The 27,203-nt window shown below is 40.1% G+C and overlaps 1 protein-coding gene across 5 annotated transcripts in view; it reads left to right on the top strand.

Moving 5' to 3' along the window:
• Nucleotides 1-24,759, top strand: part of ASB7 (ankyrin repeat and SOCS box containing 7) — a 44,100-nt gene extending 19,341 nt beyond the window's left edge. Inside the window, exons 6-7 of one of the 5 annotated variants that reach the window (XR_009278470.1) lie at nucleotides 6,608-10,083; nucleotides 24,677-24,759. Coding sequence is in view for 2 of the 5 variants with exons in the window: in XM_058847130.1 (XP_058703113.1) it covers nucleotides 6,608-6,747 (140 nt within the window). In the remaining 3 variants the exon portion in view is untranslated. Of the gene's footprint in view, nucleotides 1-636; nucleotides 2,322-4,200; nucleotides 4,663-6,607; nucleotides 10,223-24,676 lie in introns of those variants that run through there. The other 4 variants (XR_009278472.1, XR_009278471.1, XM_058847130.1 and 1 more) reach the window with 4 other exon arrangements.
• Nucleotides 24,760-27,203: the final 2,444 nt, after the last annotated feature.

The raw sequence follows: 27,203 nt of genomic DNA, 5'->3' as shown, positions 1-27,203 counted from the left end.
TTCAGACTTGTGTGTTTTTCTTTTTCCCCTTTCTCTTTTTTACAATACAAAAATAAGCAAAGTCTCTCTGGGGAAAAAAAAAATTGGAGATGAGAACTGCTCAATGATTTTATTAATCACCTTCCTTCTCCTTATCTGTATTACACTTTCCTGTTTCAAAAAACATTTATTGGCAGCCACCATAATACCTAAGATCATTTGATAAAGAGTTGTTTTAGAGCAGTGTAAATGTTTCAACTTTCACCTGGTCTGAACCTGCCTCTTCAGGACTGTTAATGTGTTAAGCTTGGAATGCACTAATGCAAATTAAAATAGAGGTGAGTGCATATGAGATATATATATAAGATAGAGATAGATAGCGACTTTTATTGGTAGTGTACATATTTATAAAATTAGTGTGCAATCACAGCCCTGGATGAAATTGTTTTGAAGTTGAAATTGGGATTTGAGAATATTAAAACTTATAAAATGTATGTGGGAATTAGAAAAAATGCAAGTGTTAGAAAAATACATAAGGGCGTAAATAGACTTCAAGATATTAGAAATTTCAAACAGAATCTCTAAGGAAGGGAATTTTAAAAAAGCCTGGAAACTTCCCCCTCCTCAGTGCCCTCCTTTAACTGAATCTGTGTTCAGCTCAGGAGCAGGAGAGGCTGTGAGGAGCTGCTGCTCTGTGTCGAGGCAGAGAGCTCAGGAAATGATCTGGCCAGAGCAGTGTGATGTGGCTGGTGTGGCAACAGGTATCCAAGAACTCACTTCATTTCTGGAACAACATCTAAAGGTCACCCAGTGAATTTAACTACAAGTGTTTCAGCTGCATTCCTTTTTCTAATTTTTCAAAGGGCAGATCTTTGGCTTTGACTAGAGAGTGTAATTTTGTGTTTAAATTTATATAGCGCTGTAAATGTGCAGAATAAGTGAGACAGAAGTTCTGTTAAGGAAATTCTTATACATCTTTTGTTTCTATCCCTTGGCTAAATTGAGATAGCTTTTCACTAGAATTGCTTTTTTAACTGGAAGAAGATTTTAAAAAGTTTCTCTCTGCGTAGTTTTCACTTTTATGAATACAGGAGTGTCATAGTGAATTAAGTAGATTTCTACATATTTTATTTCATGGATAATTGCAAAGGAAATGGTATTTTCATGTTTGTAATAACATAGAAGATCTTTACTGGAATCTCAGGCTTTACTTGTTTCCTTGGGTGCTGCTGGAAATCTTGCAGTGATGATTGAAGTCTGCTTTGTCACCCAGTTACACAGGGAACTAGGATAAGGGATTATTTTATAATTTTCTACTCTACAGTTGAAATAGTTGAATCATACAGTGTAGCTATATACAGTTATTTACTCTAAAAGAATATTTTAAGAGGCCTATGTAAAAAAAAAAATAATTCAAGACTGTTTTTGTATGTGGCATTTAAGGTACAGCCGTGCTCTAATCCCATTTGTACACCTGTGCTGTACTCTGCAAAAATAATTTTAAAACAGCATAACAATGCATCTTAAGCCTGTCTTGATGTTCAGAGTACTTTACTTACTGTCTCCTAAAAATAGATAAACATTATGGTGTTGACATTCTCAGCTGAATTTCCATAGCAATTTCAGTGAATTTACAGAGATGGCACAAAAATTTTTTTAAAAATACCTTTGTGAGCATATCAAATCCTAATTTCATTGCTAAAAACACCTGTTAAGTGTAACATTGAGCCTTACTGACATTCTTCTTTTTCATATAGGACTTTTCAGTCCAAAATAGCACATAATTTCTGTGCCAGATAGACTGAAATTTAATAGGCATCTAAAACTCATTGTGGGGAATTATTTTTCAGAGACCAATGAAAACATATGTCAGGCTCAGACATTCTAGCAGAGGCATACTGAACACAAAATTAAATTAGAACTTTTAAAATAACTTGTATGATATCCAGTTAGAAAGAATCAAAGCTCTCCATGTCCTGTCGAGCTGGAGGAATCTTTTCACGCTCTCAATGAACTCTGTGTAATTTTACACTCATCCCTGCATGCCTGATATTAATATTTTAGACCTATAGATTTTTGATGCTACCTTTTTCTAATGTTTTGAATGCTGGAAAACCAGATATCCTCTCCAATTATTCTGCTGTTGTTTTTTACAGAGTACAAGCCAGTGCATTTCCTAAACTTGAGACCTCTTGCACTGAGCAGCCGAGTTCCCGTTCGGCTCAGCCTCAGTCATTTCCTAGGTGATCCCAACCTTTCCCTATGATCCTGGTTTTGTGCATCCTTCCCAGTGTGTTTTGTGGCTGGTGGGTGTGAGTTTCCAGTTGATAAGTTCAATTATCTTTTTCTTTCCCCCCCCCCCCCACCTCAAAAAAGCCAACAAATTCAGAACTCAGTTTAATTGCTGGCAGTAGCTGCATTCCTTCACTGCTGTGAAATAAGGGATAGATTTAAGGGTTTGCTGCAGAAAGAAATACTTTTCCTGATATTCTAGAGGAACTGAGCTGTTGCCAGCATACATCAGCTTGGTTTCAACATATTCTGTAAAATGTTTCTGAAGATTTTTATTTTTAAGTTCCCTTTGTAGCTAAAAAGAAATTACCAAATGGTTTCTTGCTACTGTTTTCAGCCTTTCAGAATTCCCAGGAGGGGCAGAGGCTCAGTCTGAGAAATACCACTCTAAGGTTTTTCAGAGAGATGCATTAATATTGTAGAGAAAACTGTGGGCGGCTTCTGAAATATGTCACTGATGTTATTTTTCATTTTTTAATTTCTTCAGAAACAGCTTATCCACTTCAAACCAGTAACATTGCTTGTTTGCTTTAAAATACTTTTCTTTTAGTAGTTAGAACAATACATCAGAGGGGATCTTCTTGCAGCCTAAAATTTATTCATTTCAGTTATTCCCAAGTTTTCTCTTGGGTAACAGAAAGGTCAATTCATGATTTTTGCATTGTATTTTTACATGCATTTTTTTTGCTCTGAATCTGCAGTGGAGGAAATGGGTAGGGATTCCCCTTTTCCAGCTTTACAGTACTGGATGAAAGTCCCCAAAGAACAGTGTTGTCAGAGGCATCACAAATATGCCTTAATGGTCCTTAAATACAGAGTTACTGGGTGAGTTAGTGATTTATTTCTTGGGAAACATTGTCTGCAGAGGGAAGGCACAGGTATAAATGCAGAGCAGTTTTAACAGTGACACAGTTCTTTGGCCAGGCAGTAAATCCTAAATGGAAATTTTGTCTGCCTCTGGGATAGAACAGCAAACTCTCAGATATCATACCAGAAAAATCTTGAAACTGCAAAAAGAAAAGGAATGGAGTTTTGAGTGGAAATTCAGATAAATTGCAATAATTTCTTGCTGTTAAAACATGTTTTTTTCCCTTTCCTCTTCAGCAAAGGTTGATTCTTTTAAAAATAATTTAAAAGGCTCATTTCATTATTTAAGTAAAATAATTATTTAAGTGGGGGAAAGCTCAAAACTTACTTGTTAGCAGCTAAAGAACTGATTTAGGAAAATGCTTTCATTTTATACATACTGAAGTCTGCTGCATCTAGATTAAAAAAAATCTAAAAGCAATTCCTCTCAATTCTTTAAGCTCATGGTTTACATTTCTTTTGTTTGGAAGAAGCTTTTCTGACAGGTTTGGGACACTGTACACAAGAATTGCATTGGTAGATTTCTGCTTTCCCTTCCAGCACAGAGCACAAGCTCTGGAAGGCAAAAGATGAACTATGCCTCTTTTTCGTGTATTAAGAAGTATTAATTAATACTTCTTATTTATTTGATGACTGCTTTAAAGCTTTAAAAATAAATTGACTGCAGTATGTAATAATTTGGTGAACACATGAGCAAATCCAGAATAACAGCAACAAGGTGGCCCTTCAGGGATGTGCTGGATGTTTTTAAGGTGATCAGTAGTTTTATGTGGCTGTTTTGCATGATAGTGGTAATTAGGCCAATTGTACCTTTCATGTTTGTGGGGTTTTTTGTTTCTTTCTCTTTTAATTATCTTCTTTTCCAGCTTATTTACCTAAATAACTTCCCAAACTTGTGATGCAGGATATAGCCAAAGTTGCTACTTCCTAATCGTTTTTAAAGAGAACTTTATTCATCATTTAACTTGTCTTTGCCAAGTTACTAATAACATTTTTCATTTGCCAAACTAAGGTTCACTGACATCGGTCCGTAATCCTTTATTTTTTTTCTTTTTCATTCAGATGCAACCAAGAATGAGTAAGTGTTCCAGACACCGTTTCTAATAAATCACAAATGCATTAATAACCCTGGAATTTGCAAGGCGTGACCTAAGACACCAGCAGCCACTAGATGTAGCAACTGGTGCTTAACACTGGAAATGTCCATTGTTAACACATTCCCAGGAAATATTTTTTAGGCTTATCAGGGGAAAATGTCATACATTTGATAATCGGGTCTTTTTGAATTAACTGATGACCAATTTCTTCTGGGTATTTTAAGTTGTCTGTTCCTTTATGTTCTCGAAAACCACGTAGGATGTTAATTAAAAGGCATTTATTTCTGAAACCAGAAATCAGTGTCTCATAGCTGATTTATTGTGTACTCTACTACAGAAAATACACAAAGACCTCTAGTCCTTTATCTTTCCTATTGCTGCTGTTTGCAGTGAACTTTTGAAACAGTGAATCCTTTCTGAACCCTGTTTGAAAGCATCAGAACTATTTCTTTATCATCAGTAAGATTGCTTGCTTTCTTACCAAAATAACTTTCCTTTCCCTGAAATTTGAACATTCTGCTGTTGTCCAGGTTGCCTAAATTCTTTCCTTCAGGTAGAAAAAAAAAAAATGCCAGGAAGAAACCACTGGTGGACAAAATAACCATTGGTTTGTGTTCTAAGTCATGGATGAAAGATTTAGCTAAAAATAAATTGACATTTAGGTGGTGATAAGTATAATAAAAGTATTTCCAACTTACATAAAGGAAACTCAAATTTTCATGGTTTTTTAATTTCAAACCTAATTTCTTTAAAAGCAGACTGAGACTATTTTCATGCATTACTTCTGCTGGCTTGCCCTGGATAATTTTAGTGCTTAAGATAAATCCCAGTGTCTAAAAATCCCTACCTGTCTGTCAGCCCATTTCTATAGATACCAACAGAAGCACCTACATTGTTCAGGGTGCTGAGTATTTTGAATTTGACAGTCATCAGGTCTCATAACCAAGTCTTGGCTTGGAGGAAAAAAGAAATAAAGAAAAAGAGGCTTACGCAGTTAAGTCGATGATCAAAATATTGATTAGCACAGCTTTGATGTGTTACTGGAATAACTCCAAAAAAGCTGTAGCAGAATGAGGAAAATGCACAAAGGCAGGCAGTTTGTTCAGAGGTTTGGAGTGGTTCCCATGTTGGGGGTTATTAACTGGAGATTTCAGCTTTGGGAAGAGGTACCAAGCTAGAGTGGAGGATGGAGGTTTATATAAAGGTATGTAAAATCATGACTGGCGTGGGAACAATTATTCATTATTTTCCTTATAACTCAAAGAATGGCAGGCATGCAACAAAGCCATCAGGAAGCAGATCTAAAATAAATAAAATTACTTTGTAGTTTTCCAGCCAACGCCTAATTATATTGTGAAATTTGTTGCCACAGGATGTTTTGGATACTGAAAGTATGAATGGGTTCAAAAAACACTAGACAGATTTACAAAGGGCAAGCTATTCACAGCTATTAAAGACATAGATCTGTGTGCAATCTCTGGGCTAGGAAAGCCCAAAGGCAGCAGTGCTGAAAGCTAGAAGGGTTTATTGGGGCAGGATTTCTCAATTTCTGTTGTTCTCTTTTTCTTTCTTCCTTGGGATCCATTGCTGGGTGCATTCAGATATATGACTTGATTAAATTTTCTGAGATTATTTTGGGTGGAGGGGCCAAACCCCAGCTGTTACTTAAGGTGTTTGATTTTGAGTAGTTTCCTGGTAGGAATGAGCTTGAAAGAGAATTGATTATTTTGGAAAGTCCTTGCCAGGAATGCTGAAGTTTGTGTGGTATCAGTAAAACTTTTCCTCTGTGGACAGTGGTTAATTCACATTTTCATCCCTTTCTGTTTGATGAGGGTTTGTCTGCATCCAAAGCCTGAAGGCTTTATCTTTTCGTTAGAAGGGAAAGAAAACCCCAATCTTTAACTCTGCCACACAATCCTGGAATAACTTTTATAAATCCTCACTTTCTAAGGAAACTTCCTAGTCCTGTTACAGCTGAACTTAGAAGTTTCTGTCTCATTGTTTGAAAGAAAAGCAAGACTGAGGGGTTTTTCCCCCCAAGATAGAAAAAAACTCCACAAAAAGTTAAATGGAGGAGTTCTGCTGTTCTGTAATGCATAAGCATATGTTGCCACCTGGTGGGAATCCTCACATGGATGAAATCTCTTTGCATTGGCATCAGTAAAATTATGTGCATGTAAAAATGTATTTAGGATTCATCCCTTGATTTCATTGAGTTCATTAAAAAGGTATTAACTTGTAATTATTTTGTAATTTTTCCCTTTTCCTCTTAGGAAATAGCAAACCCCTGTCATTTTACAGAGTAAATGATGTCTTAAAATACATTTGAAATGTGATCATTTTATTTTTATGTGTTCCTTTTGTCTTTTCAGGACAGCCCAGAAACTTGCAAGATCTATGCCGAATTAAAATCCGTCAGTGTATAGGCCTTCAAAACCTCAAACTACTTGATGAACTACCCATTGCCAAGGTCATGAAAGACTACTTAAAACACAAATTTGATGATATCTGATATCCATGAAGAGAGGAACTCTGAGCAAGTTTAGTTCTATTCCAGTTACTGAAGAGGCTTGTTGCCTTGCATTAAGTATATCCTATGCAAATTCTGATTTTTCTGTGAAGTCAGAAGGCAGGTATACACTTCCTTGGGTTTTTTATACCACACGCTAGAAGGTCTTAATTTTTGGTTTCTTGGTCCAAGTTTACAAGGTCCAAGCTTTCTATACAATATTGCATTTTAAAAACTGCTGTTGGTTTTCTGTTTGTTTTCACATTATGTGTGCAGACTTGCCGTGGAGATGGAAGGCAGCCCCTCGAGGGAAGTGGTTGGTTTGAGTTGGCATGCTGAGCAATGATGCAAGAACATAAAAGTTTGGAAATCAAGGCACCAGTCCTGCAAAAGGATACAGATATACCTCCAGAGCCCCGTTTGTTAGGACCCCTGTCTCTGCCAGGTGTTTGTTTTTGCAGGACAGAAGGAAGAGTGGATAATCGACCTGTCCTCGGGTACTGTATGAATTTGGAAATTGAGGAAAAAAATGCAGTTACCCTGTTCAATTTGAGGGTCTATACATTGGCTTTTTTGTATTTTCCTTTTCCTAATTACTGTAGTTGGGATGCCCAGAAAATCCAGGCCCTCTTTCCCAACGTTCCCTGTTGAATGGGCTGTTTGTAAGTCTGTTTTTACCAGTGACAGTACACTACAGAGAGGCGTAGCCTCTGTATTTTTTACATTAAGAGGAAACAAATTTAGATTTTTTGAAGCCAGTGTATTCTGTTGCTCATACAGTGCCTCCTGTGCAATAATCTCTCTGATGTATTTTCCCTTGATGTGTGATTCCCCCCACTGTTCCTCATTTAGGCTCAGTGCATTATTTGTGAGAGCAGGAGCTGCTGCGTCACTGTAGTGTTGATGTGATATTACAGAAATGATGCAGCAGTTGCTGTTCATTATTACTCCCTGAATTTCATGAATGTATAACCTGCTTTATTTCACTTTCAGTTGGATTTTATCTACGGGTTCTCAGCCAAATTGTGTCCACTTAAAAGAAAACAAAGTAAATTGGCCAAACTCTTCTGTTTTAAAAGCAGTGCAGGGGTTGTTTTGATTGCTCTGAAATTACGTTTGTTTCAGGTTAGAGAGTGGGAAGTGCACATAAGTTATTAACTGAGAAGAAAAGCCCCACTGACATTGAAAGTTCTATTTTTACCATTAATCTGAAAGCAGAAACTGAGAGGAGTGCTGAAATCTGGCTACTGAATGTGTCTTTCAAACCAGGTATTAAAAGATCTGTTGCAGAGTTTTGCTTCTGATCATAGGAAAAAATTAATTTCTTGATCAAAAGATTGGGCCAAAATGTGCAGTTGTTTCCCTCTCTTTATTTTCAAGACATTGCAGCCTCAGCATAAGATTCTTGCCAGTGTTCTCTACTTTTATTTTGGCATCTGCCTGGCTCCAAAAGAGCCCCTCTGATAGTAGGAATGCTTTTGTACCAATTGCACCAACCGAAGTGGGAGATGAAAGGAATGATGATGGCTTTTAACTTTCACACTGTCACTTTCAAAACACTTAGTATTAAAAATAGGAAAAGCAAGGTAAGGCAGGTAAACTCATAATATTTAACTCTGCTAGTTCCTTTTAATATTTGATAAGCCTGGACTGCAGCTCCTTGAGAATGAACTTTATTGCTGCTAATGGATGCACCGGAACCATGGCAGGCAAGGAGGATTATCTGTCCCTATTGTGCCTGGCATTGCATCAGGTTTCCAAACAATAAGGGATTTTGGAGATTCATGGCTCAGAGGGTTGGGAATGGGGTGTTGAACCTTTTTATCTCCAGCTTGTACCGGTTCAAGTCCAGCTGCTGGAGCAGTGACCAAAAGTTCACATCTCAGTAATGTGAGCAAGTCCAGCCTAACACCCTGCACTGGGTTGTAGAGCTTGTAGTGCTTCCTCCTGGTTGTATCTGTGGAGTAGGGACAAGCTGTGGGGTGTGAGCAGGAGCTCGAGTCTCTTGGCCCCTGTGGAGGGAAGATCAGCCATTCCAATCTTTGAGCTCTCCAGTGTTGAGACAGGGCAGACTGGCAGGTTTTAACATAAATCTTCCGTTTTCTGACATGAAATCAGGATCTCAAAACTGTTTTCTTTATAAAAAAACAAAAGAGAATTAGTATTGTTCACTACACTTGTAAGTTGGTCTAAACCAATGTCCTTCCCCACTGAATTTTTACAGTAATATTTTCTAAGGTAATCTAGAGTATATTTTAGTTGCAATCTATATTAAGGCAAATTATTTGTTCTGTCTGTTGCTGTGACTGAAGAGAATTATGAAAGACTTTGTTGGTAACAAGAATGCTATTTAATGAAGAAATGTGTAATTCCATTATTTATTGTTTGAGGTTTGTTTTTTGGTTATTTCTTTTAAGTAACTGACATCTAAAAGGGAACACACATATGTTTCAGGCCAGTAAAAAGCCTTTCTTAAATTAATTTTCATCCTTTCCTCTCCCCAGGGTGGAGGGAAGCCCTCACCCTTTTATTGCAATGCTAAGCCATCTCTTGTAGCTGGTTTCTTACCTTAATTCAATTAATATCAATTATTCATTGATAATCCTACCCAAATTTCAGTAAGGGGGAATTTGGCCTTTCTTTTATTATTTTCAATATTGTGCACAAATACTTTGAAGAACAAACTGACCTTTGTTTTTCATTTGGACTAGAATGTGGAAGGAGAAGTGCATAATAGAGACTTGTGATGTAGCCTCATTTCGTTACCTTAAAATTCACGGTTGAACACTTTTAATAAACCTTAAAAAATTGGCAAACACACCAAAGAATCAATATGAGTAAAAGACTCTGATCATTAACAAACTGCAAACCTCATCCTTTAAAACAAAGCAGAAAGTTTTTGTAAATATTTATGTTTATAAATGTACAGCAGAGTAAGAGTGTTTTTTAGATTATTTAATTACCATATTTCTAAACTATTTACATTATAGACAATACTTGTTAGTTTGAAAAGCTCAAGTGGGTTTTTTGTTTTGTTTTGGGTTTGTTTTCTTTTTTTTTTTTTTTTTTTTTTTTTTTTTAAATTCACTATCACTCATGCTTGGAATAACTCTGGCTTCCTTGGAATAGCGTGGAAAATTCGGTTTTCTGGCTGTGGTTGGCAATCATAGGAGAACACATCTGGACAAACTCTTCAGATAAATATCCAGAGGCAAAAGAAAAGATGTGGCATCTTTACCAGGATGGGCTGGTTTGGAGGAAAAAACCTGCCCACAAGTGCAGCTTCCATGCAATGCTGTGGTACCAATACCATCATGTATTTTGTTCTTCCTTTGCAATGTAAGTTTTTGCGTTGGGTCAATTTGAATTTAAAAAAAGAAAAAAAAAAAAAAAGTTAAACCTGGTTAAAACCTATTTTTGGTTTATGTTCTGTTTATTTCTAATGTAATGTTTTAATAACATAATACCACTTTACACATCTTCTCTCAATGTTTGTCTGTCTCTTATACTCCTGTTCCTTCTCTGGGGTACATGATTCTGTAATGCATTTGGGACTCAAAATGCCCCCACAAATGGGAGTTCAGATGTCTCATGAGTTATAATGTGATTTTTTTACCAGTAAATGTGGACAAAACCCTCATAGAATAGTTTGGGGTGGAAGTGGCCTTAAAACTCATCTTGTCCCACCCCCTGCCATGGGCAGGGACAACTTCCATTCTCCCAGGGTGCTCCAAGCCCCATCCAACCTGGCCTTGGATACTTCCAGGGATCCAGGGGCACCCTGTGCCAGGGCCTCCCCACCCTCACTGGGAAACAAAACTCACTCTAGAGCTGGGCTTTGGAAGGGGGAACAAACTGGTCCCAAACTGTGAGTGGTTGGGTTTTCCCTGCTCAGATTCCAGCACAGCCACTTCAGGGTTTTCTGACAGGTTCACCTTTCCTCCTCAAGCTCATGCCCTGACTAAGATACAAAAATAACCAACAGAGGCTGCATTTTATGGTCTATTTACTGCTAATAAAAAAGGGGGATGCATATGAATATTCCTGACACACAAATGGAAACGGGAACGTTTGGGTTCAGTCATGAGAAAAATGTACAACCAAAAGTTGCAGAAAGGTTTTGGACTCTGCAAATTTGGAGAGGAAGGAGACTAGATTTCAAGACATTACTGCTAAAGGGTAGTAGGGGAAAAAATGCTGTTTCCATTGCTGAGTAGCAAGCTGCACAAACATCACTGGGAGAACATTCACTGTTCAACCAGCAGTTATGTTTAGAGCTGCTGCTGCTGGTTTCTAACACACTGGCCAGGCATTGGCTGACTTTACTGAATGCTGTGCTAAAGACTTTGTTCCTGTTTATGTATCATGTTTCCTGTTTGAGTGTTCACTTGTGAAGTTTAAAACAATTAATGGCTAATATTACTGCTTGGAAAAACCTGATTTACAAGCTGTTGACAAATGATGTGTTTAGAATATACAATCTTTATGTATATTGGTAGAAGTGGGTGATAGAGAAGTGTACTTATTTCATATGGCAAAACCTGGGGTTTTTTTCCCCTTAATGAATAGCAAAAAATTAGAACCTTTGAAAGAAAAATTATCAGAGGAAAGAACAGACTCTGCTTGTCTTTTCCCAGACAGGCTGGAGTGAGGCATTTAAATTCTCTTTGCTCAAGTCTCTCCCCTCTGCTTTGGTTGGGGCTACCACTACCTCAGAGATTTTATCCTGTTCTTGGAAATTGGAATAGGCTAAAGTTTGCTTTTTCCTTTGTCACTGGCACACTGAGTCTCTGCTGTAGGATTCTACTCCTTGACTTACTAGCCAAAGTAAAGCTCAGCATGTGATTTAATCCCAGGGCAGTAAGAAACAAAGCAGGTATATTCACTTCTTTATGAAACCATGCTACCAGGAGTTCTTCAGCCAGAGCATTCCCCAGGGAGCCACAACGTGCAGCTGGAACAGCAAAAAGCTGGAATTGAAAGCTATGCTGACTTTTATTGGGAAGTCTTCAGCTGTCTAGTGAAGAAGTCAGAGCTCCAGCTGTTTCCTCCACATCTGGGCTCTCTAGTGCTGCTAGCTGCTGTTTGTGAGGTCCCAGGTAAGTTCTGAATGTTGTCATGTTTGAAAGAAGGATATTTGACCATCTGCAGAGGTGCTTGTAAAGGGTCTGGAAGCATTTCTGAGCCTTCTTCAGACTTGCAGGTTTCTCATGTGGTAGAGTTGGTGTAGACTTAAAACAAGTGGGTCTGAGAGTGGTGGGTGCTACAGGGTCTGTATTTCCCTCACTCTTGATTTGATCTGTTGCAATGTTTTTACAGACCCCTCAGCATCCATTAAATAGTCCTGAAAGGAGTGAGAAAGGTGAAGGAAAAGAAGCTTATAAGGCAGTGGGTTGTACAAGAGTAAATACTTTGAGGAGAAAATGTAGGTCTGTAAGAAACTACAGCAGAACCATCTATTCTTTCTTAAAGACCACAACATTGGCCATAACTCTTCTATTCTGACTTGCAAAAGCAGAGTTTATTTGTGGTCTTTATGGACTCCAAATAGATCATCTCCTGTTCTGTCAGAAATAATGGGAAGTTAATGGAAGTGTTCCTCTAAATTCTCTCCCCACTTCTGACTTTGGACCATTGTAACTCCATTGAAGGTGGTGGTTACTCAACATTTAATCTGCTGTGAAAGAGCAAATAATTGCTTTGGATGGTTAGCTTGCAGTCCTGCTTGTTTTATGGCCTAACAAGGAGAGTATTTTTGGAAGGTATTTGCAAAACACTTTGTGAAGGAGCACTAGGAGGGATTCTGTAGTTCAAGCCAACTTTATAAGCAACCAGCAGACAATTTTATTTTTCTCCTGAAAACATTGCCTGTTTTGCTAGAGTTACTTAAACTCTGATATCTAGTTCTGAGTTGGTGAGATAATTTCAGTTTGATGTTCCATTCCATATCTTGAGAAACTTAACAGGTCTTCTTTTTCTCCAGTACAGCAGATTGGAGTAGATCTGCAATGAAATGTAAATTAATTTTATTTTAAAGGCTTAATTAATTTTGAAGCCATTAGAGATTGAATTTTATATACATTAGCATAACAGCAGGTTCTTATGTTCTTTGCTGAGTGTGTGGTTGCTTGCAGTCTGTGTTCACGGTGTGTTTAAAATACAAGGTGGTGAGTTTGAATAGCATCTCTGGATGCTGTGGGTCTGGAGCTGTCAGATCTTCCCTTGTCCATGAAAAGCCAAAGGTAATGCTGGAAAAAATCACTGTCTATGTCTTGTGCACCTACAAGCCAGTCTAAGTGGGATTTTTAGGTTCTCATCTGTTCCTACCCAATTATAGCATTTGCATGGAGTAATAGAAATTTAGATGCAGCTTCATCTAATGGTTGATTTTCAAACCTCAGAGTACCCCACTGCAGGATGTGGGTTACTGAAAATGACTTCCAAGCTGTGTCTGTCTCGAGCAGCCCAACTTGAGATCCATTCCCTGGCTCTCATCTCATAATGGGTTTTAATATAGCTGCTAGGAAGCAAAACCAAATAATTTTTAGAGAGCAGTCAGTCTGAAAATAAAGTGCCCAGGATGTTTGGTAAGAGGATGAAGTTTAGATGTGTGTGGGATTGTGTGAGGGAGAGAGCAGAAAATGTGCCTTTTGATCTTACAGAAATGTTTGGTATGTGGGTTGTTGGGCTTAGAAGTTTGAACGTCCTTAATATAAAATAATCTGTGTGAGTATTTGAGTCTGTTCCTTTTCAACTTTGTGTGAGTTATTTAATGGTTAGTGAGCCAGAAAAAAATCACTGTGTTTTCTGATGGTTCAGGCACCCTCCTGATGTGTGGAAGACTTGAATTAAAAATTCCCACTCTGAACCAGGCAAAGCAATTAAGGATGGGGATTTGTACTCGCATTCCCAGCTTTTAGTGCTGTGATTACAGGTTTGTTAAAATTGTGCCACAGAGAGAGAAAATAACAAAACTGTTACACAATCTCCAAGGCTGACCCCAAAAGGTCATTCAGAGCAGGTTCCCAGCTGGATGGAGTCCAGTCCTGATGTCTCCTGCTCTTGTGAACAAACGACTGAGGCTCATGCGGCCTTTTTGTCCCTGCTTATCTGTAATCCACCTGAGAAAATTAACCCAGGCCTCTTCTGGTTCCCTGAGCACCTCACCTTGAGCTCTGGTGTGTTTGTGTGCGGGTGTCACGTCCGTGGAGGTTTTCAAGGCCAGGCTGGATGGCTTGGAGCAGCCTGGGATAGTGGAAGGTGCCCCTGCTCATGGCAGGGGTTGGAATGAGATGAGCTCTCAGGTCCCTCCCAACCCAAACCAGTCTGTGCTTCTGTGGGCACCCACCTCCTTCCAGTTCTTGTCTTTGCTATCAATGCTGACTTTCCCTCTTCACAACTTGTGTTCCACACCTCACTGAGGACGATGGGGAATGAGACATTGCTTGTTCCAAAGGAGACCATCCCAGCAGGTGGATTGAAAGGTGTCTTAAGTGAAAAAAATCTAACATGATGTCAGTTTTTGTGATATTGCTCAGGACTTTGCTATCTTGGCTAAAGACTCAATACTTTTTTTTCATAAAACCAAAACATTTTACCCTGCATTTTCATTGACTTCAATTCCAGTGTTTCATTCCAGATCACTGATTTATCTTATGTTTTTTTAAGACTCTGACACTTAGCAAAGTTCTTTCACATCACAACCAGTTACTATTTTAATGAATCAAACTGATTAAGGACACAAAAAAATGTTACAGTGACATATCTGCATTATTAATACTATATCCTGTAACTGCTTTTAATTTGTTTGTGTCCAAATAAATTAAATTAAGGGGGTGTTTTAGGAGTCTCATCAGTTGTTTTCAGCCAATAGTAGAAAACACTTTAATGATTCCAAATAAGAGTTCTTTGAAAGGTGCCCAGATAGGGGCAGTTTCAATCTTATCTGATAAATAGCTTCAGATAATCTTTGCTACAAATTGAATCTTGTGGTTTGTGTTTTCTTCTTCCCGAGTTTGGGCACACTGATTATTTTTCTTCTCAAGCCATTTTGCCAGAATTTTTGAAATCTGCCATTTTGAGCAAAGAAGAACTTTGCTCCACTTGAATTGCTTTCATGATTCCTTGATCTTCCTTCAGTCTTGGTAAGAGAACAACTTTTAATGAGAACAGACTCCTTGTTTTAAAGGGCATTTTTAATGCCCCCTATATTTTGGCTGGATGTTCAATATTTTATCCAGTGCTTTGTTAATTTGTAGTTATCTTGTCAATAATGGAGCATAACAGTTATTAGCTGTATTGGTATACAGCTGAATTTTCTGGCTTTGAGTATTTCCTGTGCTTCATAAATACTTGTATAATCTGTTGTGCAGGCTCAGCTGTTCTTAATTCTTATGTGATTCATATTGTGCTTAGAAATCTGACATTTTTGGCTTGTCAGAAATATTAATATATGTTAGTGCCATATCTATCGAAAATTGACATGTTTTGTGCAGGGCCTTAATTTTCACTTCTTTATATTGCAGCATTCCATATTGAGCAATGCAGCTTTGTTTGCTTTTAAATTTCCCTCTCACCTTCAGCCCTGAGAAACCAGAAATAATTAGATTATATCTTTCTCTTGGCTCGCATAGTTTTCACTTGTAGTGAATTATGCCATGCAAAACTATCCCTCCAGTGAGAATTTGGTTGTCATTGTTAAGAGCTACATCTGGACTGTGTAATGCTTCATGTGTTGCACTACAAAGAGTCTTTGCCCGTGGCTCAGTCAGAACTGTACCTCACCAGTGAGTTGGAATAGCTCTTTCCTCTGGCAAAAGTGCCACAATTCACCTCCCCAGGCCTTTCTGCTGTGCTGTTGGACGGACAAAAATGTTGTTCTAAACCTCCAAGACTGAAATGACCCTAACTCTTAACAGCCCAAAGTATTACAGGAGTGCTGACCTCCATGTGGACAAGTTCTGTTTCTTCGGTGGGTGATGGAAGGTCAGACTTCCATCTACTTGAGCCAAATACTTTATCCTGGTAGCTGGAGGAAAGTTCAGCTACAGGAAAGAAGTCTGAATGCACCTTTAAGGTCTGTATGATGGTGAATGAAAAGCCTTTTCTCTTCAGCCCCCTCTGTGTTTAATTACCCAACCGCAGAGGAGCTGAAGCTTTTGTTTCCAGGTTGAGTCCCGATTTCAGCTGGGAAGTAATGAATGTTGCTGTCTCTCTGTACAGTCTTTCATCTTGCTGATGATATCATTTTCTTGTATAATCATGGGGGTAGTAAATGATTCCTATTCAGACTTCCTCTTTAAAATCAGACTTGGAGATTCCCTCACTCCCCACAGAGGTTTTGCTGTATTGATGCCACGCTCTTTACTGGTACAGACCCACCAGGTCTTCCCTGAGGCTGTTTTGATTCTGATAAGGCACTACAGAGCCTTCTCTGGAGGATTCTCGTGGTTGTGAAGTAACAAAGAAGCAGTGCCACTTGGTTGCCCAGAGAAGAGCATAAAAAATGTGTGGACTTTGATTGGGGGTGTTTGTTTGGATTCTTGTTCTCCCCTGATCTTCAGGGTCAAGAGACCATCAAGTGCTCCAAGCAGAAGTGCCCCTGTTGGCAGAAACCTTGGTGGTTGCTCTAGTTGTATTAAATTCTTCCTTGCATACTCAGAGCTGGTGCTGGAGGAAACACTCTTGTTGAAACAAATCTGGACTGATACTGAATTGAGGTAGCGATTAGGTGCTGTCTTTTTCTGTCCATGCAGAGAAAAATGCACAGCTTGAAGCCTCATGTCTCTTAGAGTTTCCTGTCCTCATCTGTATCCTCTCCTATCTCCTTTTCCCGAATCTATTACAGAATCAGCAAAGTCAACTATTCTGCATCCAAAAAAATCTGCTTGGAATTGAAACCTTGACTGCCTGTTTAGTGTACTATTAAGAAACTTAGGGGTTTTATTGTAGTGTTTAAATGAAGTCTGGCCCCACAGCTGGCTGTCCATCTTGGGGTGGTGGCGTCTGTTCCGAAGGCAGGAGATGAGCTGACGCTCGGTGAAGTTCCCTTGACTCATCTGCCTTACCAGAACATAGCCCAGCATAGATATGTCATGGGTTTGGAGTAGGATTTATTCTCAGAGTGGCTACTCACAGCTGCCTCTTATTGCTGCCACGCACAGATGTGAGGTTACAGTAGGGTTCTTCCCCAAAATGATGGATTGTCACTGCGACCTTGACTTCTGCTCCCGTGGAGGTTCACGGCCATAAAAACCACTTTGTTCAAGAGTAGTGGCTGTAACAAATAAGCTCAGCTAAACCCTTGCTTTTTCACTTTTACTGATTTCATCCTTCTGTATAATGGGAGTTCATACAGAGAATTAGATTTCAGTGACTTTGTTTAAACCTCCTTATCCTTGTCTAATTAAACTGAATGCTTTAAAGATGATTCATATCACTTGACACCCTTGTATCTAAATGCTCTTTTAGATGGAAAGTGAAGGAAATGTGCAGACTAGAAATTCAAATTCCTTTCAGTTACTGGAAAAAGGGGGGGCTTTGGGGGTTTAGATATTTGCTTAAGCTTTCACTAGAAGGCACTATGCTTTTCCAAGATCTGGTGTAATGATAGCCAGCTCCCACAAACACAATTTCTCATAAAATGTTTCTTAAAGGGAAGAGTTCAAAAGCTGCAACCATAACCCCTGTTTCAGCAGCTTCACCACCTGTTGCAGAGGGACACCAGCATGTTTTGGAGGTTGTGGCTTCAGCCTTTGACGTGCCCACATTTTGACGTGTTAGTAGGACCCAGAGTTAGGTACAACCTTCTCCCAATTCTACCCATCTCCCCATGCTTCCAACTTTCTGGTTTTGGGAATTATGGTGTATCCCAGTGAAGAAATTGGTGGGAAAGGGGAGCAGGACTGTTTGATGCCTCCACCACAGGACAGCTCTGGCCTTGTGACAGATTTTTTCAGATTTTGTCAGCTCGGACAACAAGGACGCACTGAAATGAAAGTTTTCTGCCATGTAATGAATGCTTCTTGCTAAGCTACCAGGAATGGCTTGGTTTTGCATAACATTTTGTGTACTGTGCTTTCCAGAAGGCGTGGTGTGAGTAACAAAGGCAGGGTTGAAAGATGCCATGGGTTCCCTTCCTCCTCATGGCAGGACTTAATGATATAAAGAACACAGTATTTCATTGATGTTTGTTGCCATTTCTGCTTGTGGGCTTTTCACAATACTGTGGTCAGGAAGATGACAAGATAAAGGATGACTAGGGTAGATCTGCTCCCTCTTGTAAAATAGGAATAATTCCCTTTTCTGATTATATTTCCTCTCCCCTCCCTTGGAAAAGATGACTCAGAAATCCATGACAAAGGAAATAAGTTCATTTGAATTTCTATGGAACCTTGAAAAGCCGCTTTTATAAAGTCCTGTTTGGAGGCTTTCAGCAGTGGCCTTTGACAAGAGCAGGAGGCAAAACCGAAACCCATGGTCCAAATCCTCTGGTGTCAATGGGTTGCCCTTGGCTCTTGCTCAGTATTGCAGATGGAAAATGAGACCATTACTCATTCTTGGGGGTTTGCTGTGGGATCCAAGTCTTCAGGAGCTGTAATAGTAGAAATCTCTACCATACAAGGAAAAATCACTGTTAGCTAATCTCAAAAAAAAACCCAGCACAAATCTACTTTTCTTCTGTTTGGAGGTGAGGGAAGAAGGAACTGCCTCAATGCTATGACCTATTTCCCTGTGCCTTTTCAAAATTTCTACAGTTCTTCTAAGTAAGAATTTGGATTCAGCCTTCATTTTTGATAATGTGTTCAATGATGATTGTATGCATTCAGAAGAAATACTTATTTTCTCTTCTTTGAAACAGAAGTCTCCAGCAGATACAGAGGTGAAAACATGCCTGTTCTCAGTCCTGAATGTGTGTTTCAGGAGCAAAATGGTCATTCTCTGTTCTCAGCATGATGTGAAAACATGCAGGGTGTTGAAAACAAGAGCAGTTTTATCGCTACGTTATGGATGTAGAATAGGTGCATCTGCGTGAATAAACTGACAGTGCATCAATGGGCTCTTTATGCCAAAAGAAACTCTGGCTGCCCTTGTCAAAAGTTAACATTTGAGTTGCCATCAGATTTGCAAGTACTGTTCTGAATTCAGTTATTCAAACTTTGCTCTCCATAATTCATTCTGCTCAACTGTTGCTGATACCAACAGTTTTTTCTGGTTAATACAACTCAAAAAAAAAAAAAAAAAAAAAAAAAAAAGTGGCAAATCTTCAATTTTTCATTTTGGATTGATTGTCTTGAAGCACAATTTCTAAAGAGCAACCTAATGTATCTTTAAAAGATGTTCACCTGCTTTTGGGCATGAGTATGGAGGTGTTGGACTCAATGTTCAACAGCAGAGAAATCTCTGAAGTTTGGAAAAATCTCTCAGAGTTCAGGCTGTCAAGTTATTTCAGTAAATCAAGTTTCTCTACACTGAATTAACTGTATGTTTTTAAAAGCCATTTTTAGAGCCATATTTAGAGAAATAATATAATGTATAATAGGTCTGGTTCTGTGTTTCTTTTATTTAAGCAGTTCTCAAAATAACAGGTGGCAATAGGAAGGCAAATAATGGAAATTGTATGAGGCCATGCCTTGAGAAAGACTTTTTTCTTCCATCAACATTTGAGTTTATTTCTCCAAAATTAAAATCTGACAAGTGACTTCTGCACTTTTTTCCTAATTTTATTCCAGTCTGCATCCCTGAAACTCAGCACTCGCTCTCTATAACTTGTTTATCTGGCCCAAACCCTGACATTTCTACTATTGAAAATACTTTTATTTCATTAAAAATACAAGGAGCAAGGGAGATTTTGCAGATAATCCTTGGACAGGGTCACCTCTGGTATTTTTTGAGTGAGTTGTTTTTGCTCAATAGCCCACAGAGCCCGTCAGAGGCCTGGGAATCGGCGCTGGATCGCTGCTGGCAGCCGCTCCCGCGGTCCTCGCCCAGGCAGGGGACAGGGCACGGTGTCACTTGGCCCTGCCACGGCCGCTCCTTTCTCATGGCTCCCCACAAAAGCTGACCCCGAATTTTCCAGACTAAACATTCGAGATGTGGAATGGCCGTTTGAGGGTCAGGAAGGACAAGAAGCAAACGGGCTCAGCCTGGGAGTATTTCTGTGTATCCTCCTGGTTTGTGCTGGGAATATGCGTGTCTGGTAGAGCCTTTAAAGATGCATAATCTCTATAATGAAGCCTGCTCTTAATTAGCAGTTTGTTTTAATATGAACATTTGCATTTTGAATTCTGCCTTGCAGCTCGTGTAACTCAAGGCTGTGTGTTTGCAGCAGTTGCCTGAATACCGAGGGTTTTCCCCTCAAACCACCATGCCTTATTGATGGTTTCTAACACTTTTTTGAATATAAGCACAGTGGTTAATGGATTGTTCTCTGCTTGAGTTCACTTCAGGCAGTTATTTGCATGCACTCTTTTTTGTAATAACAGAATTAGAGGGTGTGTTAAAAAGACTTACAAGGAGCAGATGAAGCAATAAACAAGCAAAGAGCATTTGTATGCAAATGCTCCAAGTGCTTTGTCATGTTCTGGGATCTGTTAGCCACCTCTACGCTTCCAGAACTTCATCCCCATCAGCTCTTTGTGCTGAGGCTTCGTGCCAAAGCCTGGTGAAGTCAGTGGGGCTTCCCACCACCACTGGTGGGCTTTGGACTTAGGTCTGAGAAAGGAAAGAAGCAAATTGTTACCAGGCACTCTGATTTTGCCAGGAGCTTCCCTGTATTAGGAAAGATTTTCCTGTGCTTGCAATAAAACTCACAAGAAGAATTGTCCAGCTTTTGGAAATTTTTGTTGTCACCTGTATTGGCCACTGGCTTGATCTGGTGACCTCAAGAGCTGAAAGCATTGAGCCTGTTGTGCCTGCACAAGACAGACAGCAGCTCCTCAAGCTGGAACTGGGAGAGATTAGCGGTTTTTGTAGCTTCTGGCCCAAAAAAAAGAGGACAGGAAGCCTGTTGACCAGTGTGTCAGACCTCAGTTTCATGTGTACAGCCTATCAGTCTGTTGGGTTCACTGTAAAGTTATCCCTGAGGTTTTCAGAGTAGGTGATTTCCATCCTTCTCCCCCATCCCTTGTGTCTGCAGTGTCTGGTGTAAGCTGTGAGAGCCCTGAGAAATCCCTCTGTTCCTCAGCTGAGACAAGCTGGAGCTCTCCCAAACTCTGTCCCACCAGTGCTGTTACCTTTTTATTACCAGGAATTGCAAGGTGCTGTTGTGCTGCTGGGAATGAGTGAAATCTGTGTTGGTTTTCTACGGCTTTTGAGTTGTTCCAATGACTCCAATAAGCTGCTTTGCATTATAGGACAGGCAGATCAGTATCTCGGGAGACCTCCTAAGTCTGGCTCTTTTTCCATGGGCTTGATAATCAGGAAGGATAGTCCCTGCTGGGAGGAGAGGGAAGGAAGGAACAAGGAGACATGTGGCGTGTGCAACCTGGAAAACTTGTCTCTGAGCTTGACTTGACTCCATCCAGGGAAGGAAGCTGATGCTAATGGCTCTGCATGAGATAACAAATTATCCTGGAGCATGTGTTTTCTGTATTCATTACAATATGTCTTGGGGGGTGGAGGAACAGGATGTATAGTGTGTGCTTATTTCTGGAGCCTCAGGAGAGCTACCCAGATGTTGAAAAGAAGTAAGGAAGAGTTGGAGATAAAGGAGAAAGACCTCCAGGGCGGGACTGTAAAAGCTGATCCAGAATAGGAGTCATTGTGTTTTGCTCACAGTCACACCAGCTGGCTTCAAGTGGCAGGGGAGCTTTCCAGAGAAGCTGTGGACAGTAGGAGGATAAATAAGGAATTTGGTCCAAAAGGGTGAAACAAAAAAACTGAAGTCTGCAATACACCCAGAAATAATTATTTAGGCACGCTGTCCTGAAGCACAGCTGCTGGGTAGCTTGTCCTAATGCAAGCCTTAGGTGTAGTCAGAAATATGGTGATGCTGTGTTTGTTGATAGTTGTTGTGCAGTTGTCTTAAACAGGATTTTTAAGGAAACATTGGTAATCCCATTGCCACGTGTGTTGGAGCTGGTTCCCTCCGAGCTTGGCTGTCAGGGACTGCAGCAATGACCGATGGAACTCACTACACTTGATCATTGTGTGCTTGCAGTGTATGTTTTTTTAATGAATTATTCCATTCTGGCCCTTCCTCAGGGCTTTCCCAAGATTTTCCTTCTGTTCTGTGTAGGCTCTCTGCAAGAACAGCAGTAGGGTTGGTGCAGCAGCCCCACTGACCCAGTGTGGTTGCCTGGTGATGCTTCCTTTTGTTCTTACTTCTCTGGTGATATTTTGCTATATTTTAATTTCATCTCTGCTAAAACCACAGTTCAGGATCTCTTCATTGCCTGAGCATGTCATGCTTTCTTGTCCTAATCAAAGGGTATCTATTTCTCTCCATATACACACACTACTGTAGAGAAAAAACCCTACAAATTTAAAAAAAAATCATCCAGGCTTCCCCACTATTCCCTGTCATTTTGTGTATTTGCAAGAATCCAGATGTTGCTGCTATTACTAGGTAAGGAAGGCCCAGAACATCTGGCTTCCTTGTGAGTAATACTGTGGTTTAGTTGTCCTGAATTCAGTGAGTAAACTCTAGTTAGTTACTTATTCCCAAAAAACCAGAACCTTGTGAGATAAGGAGTTAGGACCCCTCTTCCTGCTGTTGCTGATCTGTTCCCATGTCCTTGCCTTTCTCACAATTGGATTTTCAGAAGTGAATTGTGCCTTAGCAAAGCCCTTCTTGGCACAAACTTCTTGGATGCATCGACCAATCAAAGAGATTGGGAGGGTCACAACCTTTCCAGAGTCCCAAAGGAGGTCAGTTCTGACTCTTCCTCCACTCCAGGGAAAACAAAGATAATCTACAGGGGTACATTTTGATGGCTTTAGCAAAATACCTGAAAATGGTAAAATTTCATCCAAACTGTCGTAACTTCTTGTGTCTGCTGGACTGAAGTGGGTGGATGAGGAGAGTAAATCAGCAGAGAGCTGTGAAGGCCAGGATGATGGGCAGTGCAGTGCAGCTGACAGATAATGGGGTGACATCATCCATTTCCTGGAAAATGAGACATTTCTGGCCAAATTATTCCAGACCCCTAGTGCTTAAGTGAGCTGGAGAGTTCCTGGAATATTTTAAGCAGATATATCAGTAGTCTAGGTGTAATGTGATTAAGGATGAGTAACAGCAAGATATGAGTCAAGATGAGGATTTCTGGTAACTCTTCTGTAGGCCAGTGAAAATCACAGACAAGGAGAGAGAGGGAGGCTGAGAGATGGCCAAGATGTGAGAAAAATGTAGGTCATTTAACCTTTTTCAACTGAGAGTAGAGAGTTCTAAATAAGACTTTTTTTCCCACTCTATAGGAAGACTCATTAATTGGAAATATTGAAACACCCAGAACACCCAAATATTCCATGAGGGAGGTGAAGGTTAGGGAACAGCAGAGAGCTTCCATAGTTTGGAAGAAGACAGCATTGCTGAGATTTTGGAAAAGGCAATTCTTGCATTTTGCACAGTGGGGAAGATGATTTTTGGTTACTCATTGCAGTTACCTTCTGTGGATGTTTATGTCCAGTTCTAACACAAGAGTAGAAACCTTAAAGAGAGGCTCAGCCTCAGTGCTGGAAAGTGGAAAAAGACTCACTGGATGTTGAAGACAGCTCAAGACCAAGAGGGGTTTTACTTGCCAGTTGTTTGATTCCAAATTTAAAATTAAGCAAATATTGGACAAAGAATTTGTATATGTATTTCCTTGGTGATGAATATAAGAAAGATGCAACACAGGGTTTGGTACCTTGGGGTGGGAGGATGGAGGTGCTGCTCCAGCACTGAGATGAGGATGCTCATGAGCAGACACACCTGGATCTCTCTTGTTGAAGCAGGTCCTCCCAGAAGGGCAATCTGTTTTGAGTTCCTCTAAACAAACCAAGAAAACCTGGAGAGTTAGAGACAAAAAGGACATACAATATCAACATAAATAAACCTTTTTAGCACATCCAACAACTTTCCATCAAAATCTTCAGAACCATAAATGTAAGCAAGGGCTGTACATGCCTCATCCCACTGCTGAAATCCAGGTGCTGGTATGTTTAGACAGGACCTGCCTGTCTGGGCTGCTCACAGGTAATTGTGCTTGGGAGGCTCTTTAAAAGACAAAAATGCTCCCACCCACCCTGTGATGTGTGTCACATTCACAGCAGTCTCTGCTCAGCATGTCTGGCAAATGTGAGCTTGTCCTTTCTCATTCTTGTAAGATCAGTTGGTCAACAGTGTCCAATTATCTCTATCCTGAGTATCTAATTATCTTGATATTTATTGACTGTTTCGACTTGGTGTTTACAGGCTGTCTCCTAGGAGGAGACATGGAGTGTGGGTGGATGGGCAGAGAGATGGCTGGGACTGAGTAAAATCCATATTCTGGTTTTTAGGAAATTAATACCTTTGTGAAAGTGGAGCCCTGTGATCCATATTGAGTGATTTCTAAATGTCAAAGGAAATCAGTCCTAAAGGATGGAGAGCTGCCCACAGGAGAATCCCAGTGGAGTATTTGGTAATGAGATCCCAGCTTGGCTGGGGATGGCTGCTATGTGCAACACGCTCTGCTTCTGGTTTTTTATGGAATTTTCTGGGTTCAGCAGGTGTGAATAAAGTGGATCCTTCTAAAAAGTGTTCAACACTTCATTTCAAACCAGCAGCTCTTTGTCAGTCTGAGCAGTTGCCTGGCAGATGGAACCTCCTGGCCCCCTCCAACCTCCTTCATCGTGCGTCATCTTCATTATCACTAAATTAGCTGTGTTGTCATGTGGGATCTTAGGAAATGTGCTTTTCTTTTCCTTGAATCCAGAAATATTAAATGACATGATGTTCTTGTTAAACAAGGTGGAGGCAGGAATGGAGGTGGAGCAGAGCAGCACTCTGAGAAGGAGTAAGGAGCTGTGGCCAAAGCCTTGAAGAAACTCAAGGTAAATAATGCTTCTATTGCCCTATAAAAAGTAGCAGGTAGGAAGCAAAACCTGAAGTCATACACTGAACATATAAATACATGGAGTTCTATACATGGCACTTAAATTCCATGAGAACACCTTTGGAAATGTCTTCTGTTGTTTTCTGAAATATACTAAGTAGAAAGCCAAGAACAAGACCACCTGATTATGGGGCTAATAGTTTTTATAATAGAGTTGTTTTGAAGTCTTACAAATTATTGAAAAGAAACAAAGAAGATAAGTTGAGTGGGTTAGTCTGTAGATTTCAGACAGTGCAAATGCATGCAAGTAGCAAAATACTGGTGAAAAAACCTTGTCATGCAGGTGCTCCTTGATCTTTTAAGTTGGTTAATAAACAAAAGCAGGTCTGCAAAGCCTTTTGTGCTGAGCAGGACAACACAGAGACTAAACCTCCCCAGAACCTGGAAAAATGACAGTAGTTTGTGTGTTTTCCCATTGGAAGGAAGGGGGTGGTTGTGGGACTCCCAGGCACCATCTACCATGGGTTTGGATCAAGCACAGGGAACATGGACATCCTGTTCTCTCCCTTAGCATGTATTTTTAATCATAATAGACATCTCACTTTGCAGCTACTCACAGTAGCTGCTTAGAGGAGTTTAAGATGAGGGCCTGCATCAGGATATCTGATCCCTCCTGCTGGCTGCTGCTGGTTTGTTGTGGCTCCATCCCACAGCCCTGACTGCAGCATCTGCCATTGCTTCTGCTCTTTGCAAATCCCTCATAATCTGGGATCTGGAACATCCCAGACAATGAGTTTCACAATGAAATTACTCTTGTGCAGGAAACACACTTTCCTTCTCTGACTGATTATTTCAATAGTTTTACCCTAATTTGTTGATGTAATGAGAAAGGAGTGAATTGACTCTTCAGCTTTTCCATTCAATTAGTCTTCATGCTTTACCCTCCAGTTGTCATTCATGTGCACTTTTCTATGCATACAGCCTATTTTTATCACTCTTCTGGTTTAATTATAAACTCTTGAGATGTGGAAGGGCAATTCCAGAGCTGGATGCCATGCTCAGAGCATGGGTGAGCTGTGAGTTTTGTGAGTTACCTCGTGTTACCACCATGGCTCAAAGACCAATGAAATTCACGGTGTCATTTTCACAGAATCACACAAGAACTTAGGTTGGAAAAGGCCTTTGAGGTCATCAAGTTCACCCATTGACCCACCACTGCCAAGGCCACCACTAACCCATGTCCCCAAGTGCCACATCCACACAGCTTTTAAAACCCTCCAGGGATGGGGACTCCCTGGCAGCCTGTTCTTGCAACACTCCACAGTTCCAGTTTTGAATGCCCTGAAGGATTTTGCACTGTTGGTAAAAGAATTCCTTTTGTATTCATTTTTATGAGCCAGTTATGAATATGGACCATCCACAGTGTCTGAGGATGGGGAATGCCAAGACTTGAGCTCTTCTCACAATTTGGTAAGAGCTAAAGGAATGGGCTGACAAATTACGAGAAATCAGAGTGGAGATGAGACTTCAGCCTCCGAACAAGCAGATGTAGGAGGGAATCGGGGATGAAGGAGGTGTTTTCAGCCAGAAATGAGTGGCTCACTTCTTGGGGAAAGGGGCAGAAACAGGACTATTTGGTGACAAATATACCTGACTGTCTTCTTTTAGTTTCTCACTCCATCAGATGTAGTCAGCCACTGGAGTCGCAAGGTTGAGATATTTTCTTACTCCAGGGGCTCTGTCTGCTCCTTCAAGCACTATTGCTGCTGTTCCAGTGGGGTGTTTTGCTTTCAGTCAATTAAAGTTTAATGGGTTTGGTCATTTCATCTCAAACCCCTCACAGTTCAGCAGTTACAGCAGGACTCTTCTAAACTTCTACTAGGAAATTCATGCAGACAGAAGCAACTTCCCATAAACAAACTAAATGTACATTGGGGTAGAAATTCATCTTTTGAGATATAAACAAGGAAAGGACATGTACATGGAATGAGGAGTGAAGCTTGGAATGTAAGTGCCTGCATGTCCAGTCCCCTCTGGATGACCACTTGAGCTGATAGAAGAGTGGTAGACAAGAATCTATGCAAGAGGAGCCCTAAAAACAAAGTGAAGAAACAACTGATTAATCTTTGTCTTGGATAAACATTTTAATGGGAATATTTGTGGGATTTAAGTGGTTCGAAAGTCACAACTTGAGGGATGAAGAAGTCTCCAAAAAAAAAGTAGTCATCATACCCCTATTCCAACTCCTAGTAGTAAGAGTAAGACCAGTAGCTGGATGCTTCAACACAGAAGAATTTTAGACTTTATACTGGAAAGGAAACGGACTGGGTATTGCACATCTTGGATTTTTCAGTAGCTGGAAAATAATGAGGGATATTCCCTTTGCACATGAGCTTGTGGGGTCTTGCCTGTGCCTGCAGGAGGGACACTGACACAGGCAGA

Source organism: Poecile atricapillus, chromosome 11 (genome assembly GCF_030490865.1).
Source record: "Poecile atricapillus isolate bPoeAtr1 chromosome 11, bPoeAtr1.hap1, whole genome shotgun sequence".
NCBI lineage: Eukaryota > Metazoa > Chordata > Aves > Passeriformes > Paridae > Poecile > Poecile atricapillus.
Note: the sequence above shows the minus strand (reverse complement) of the source record. Positions and strands in the feature narration are given on the sequence as shown.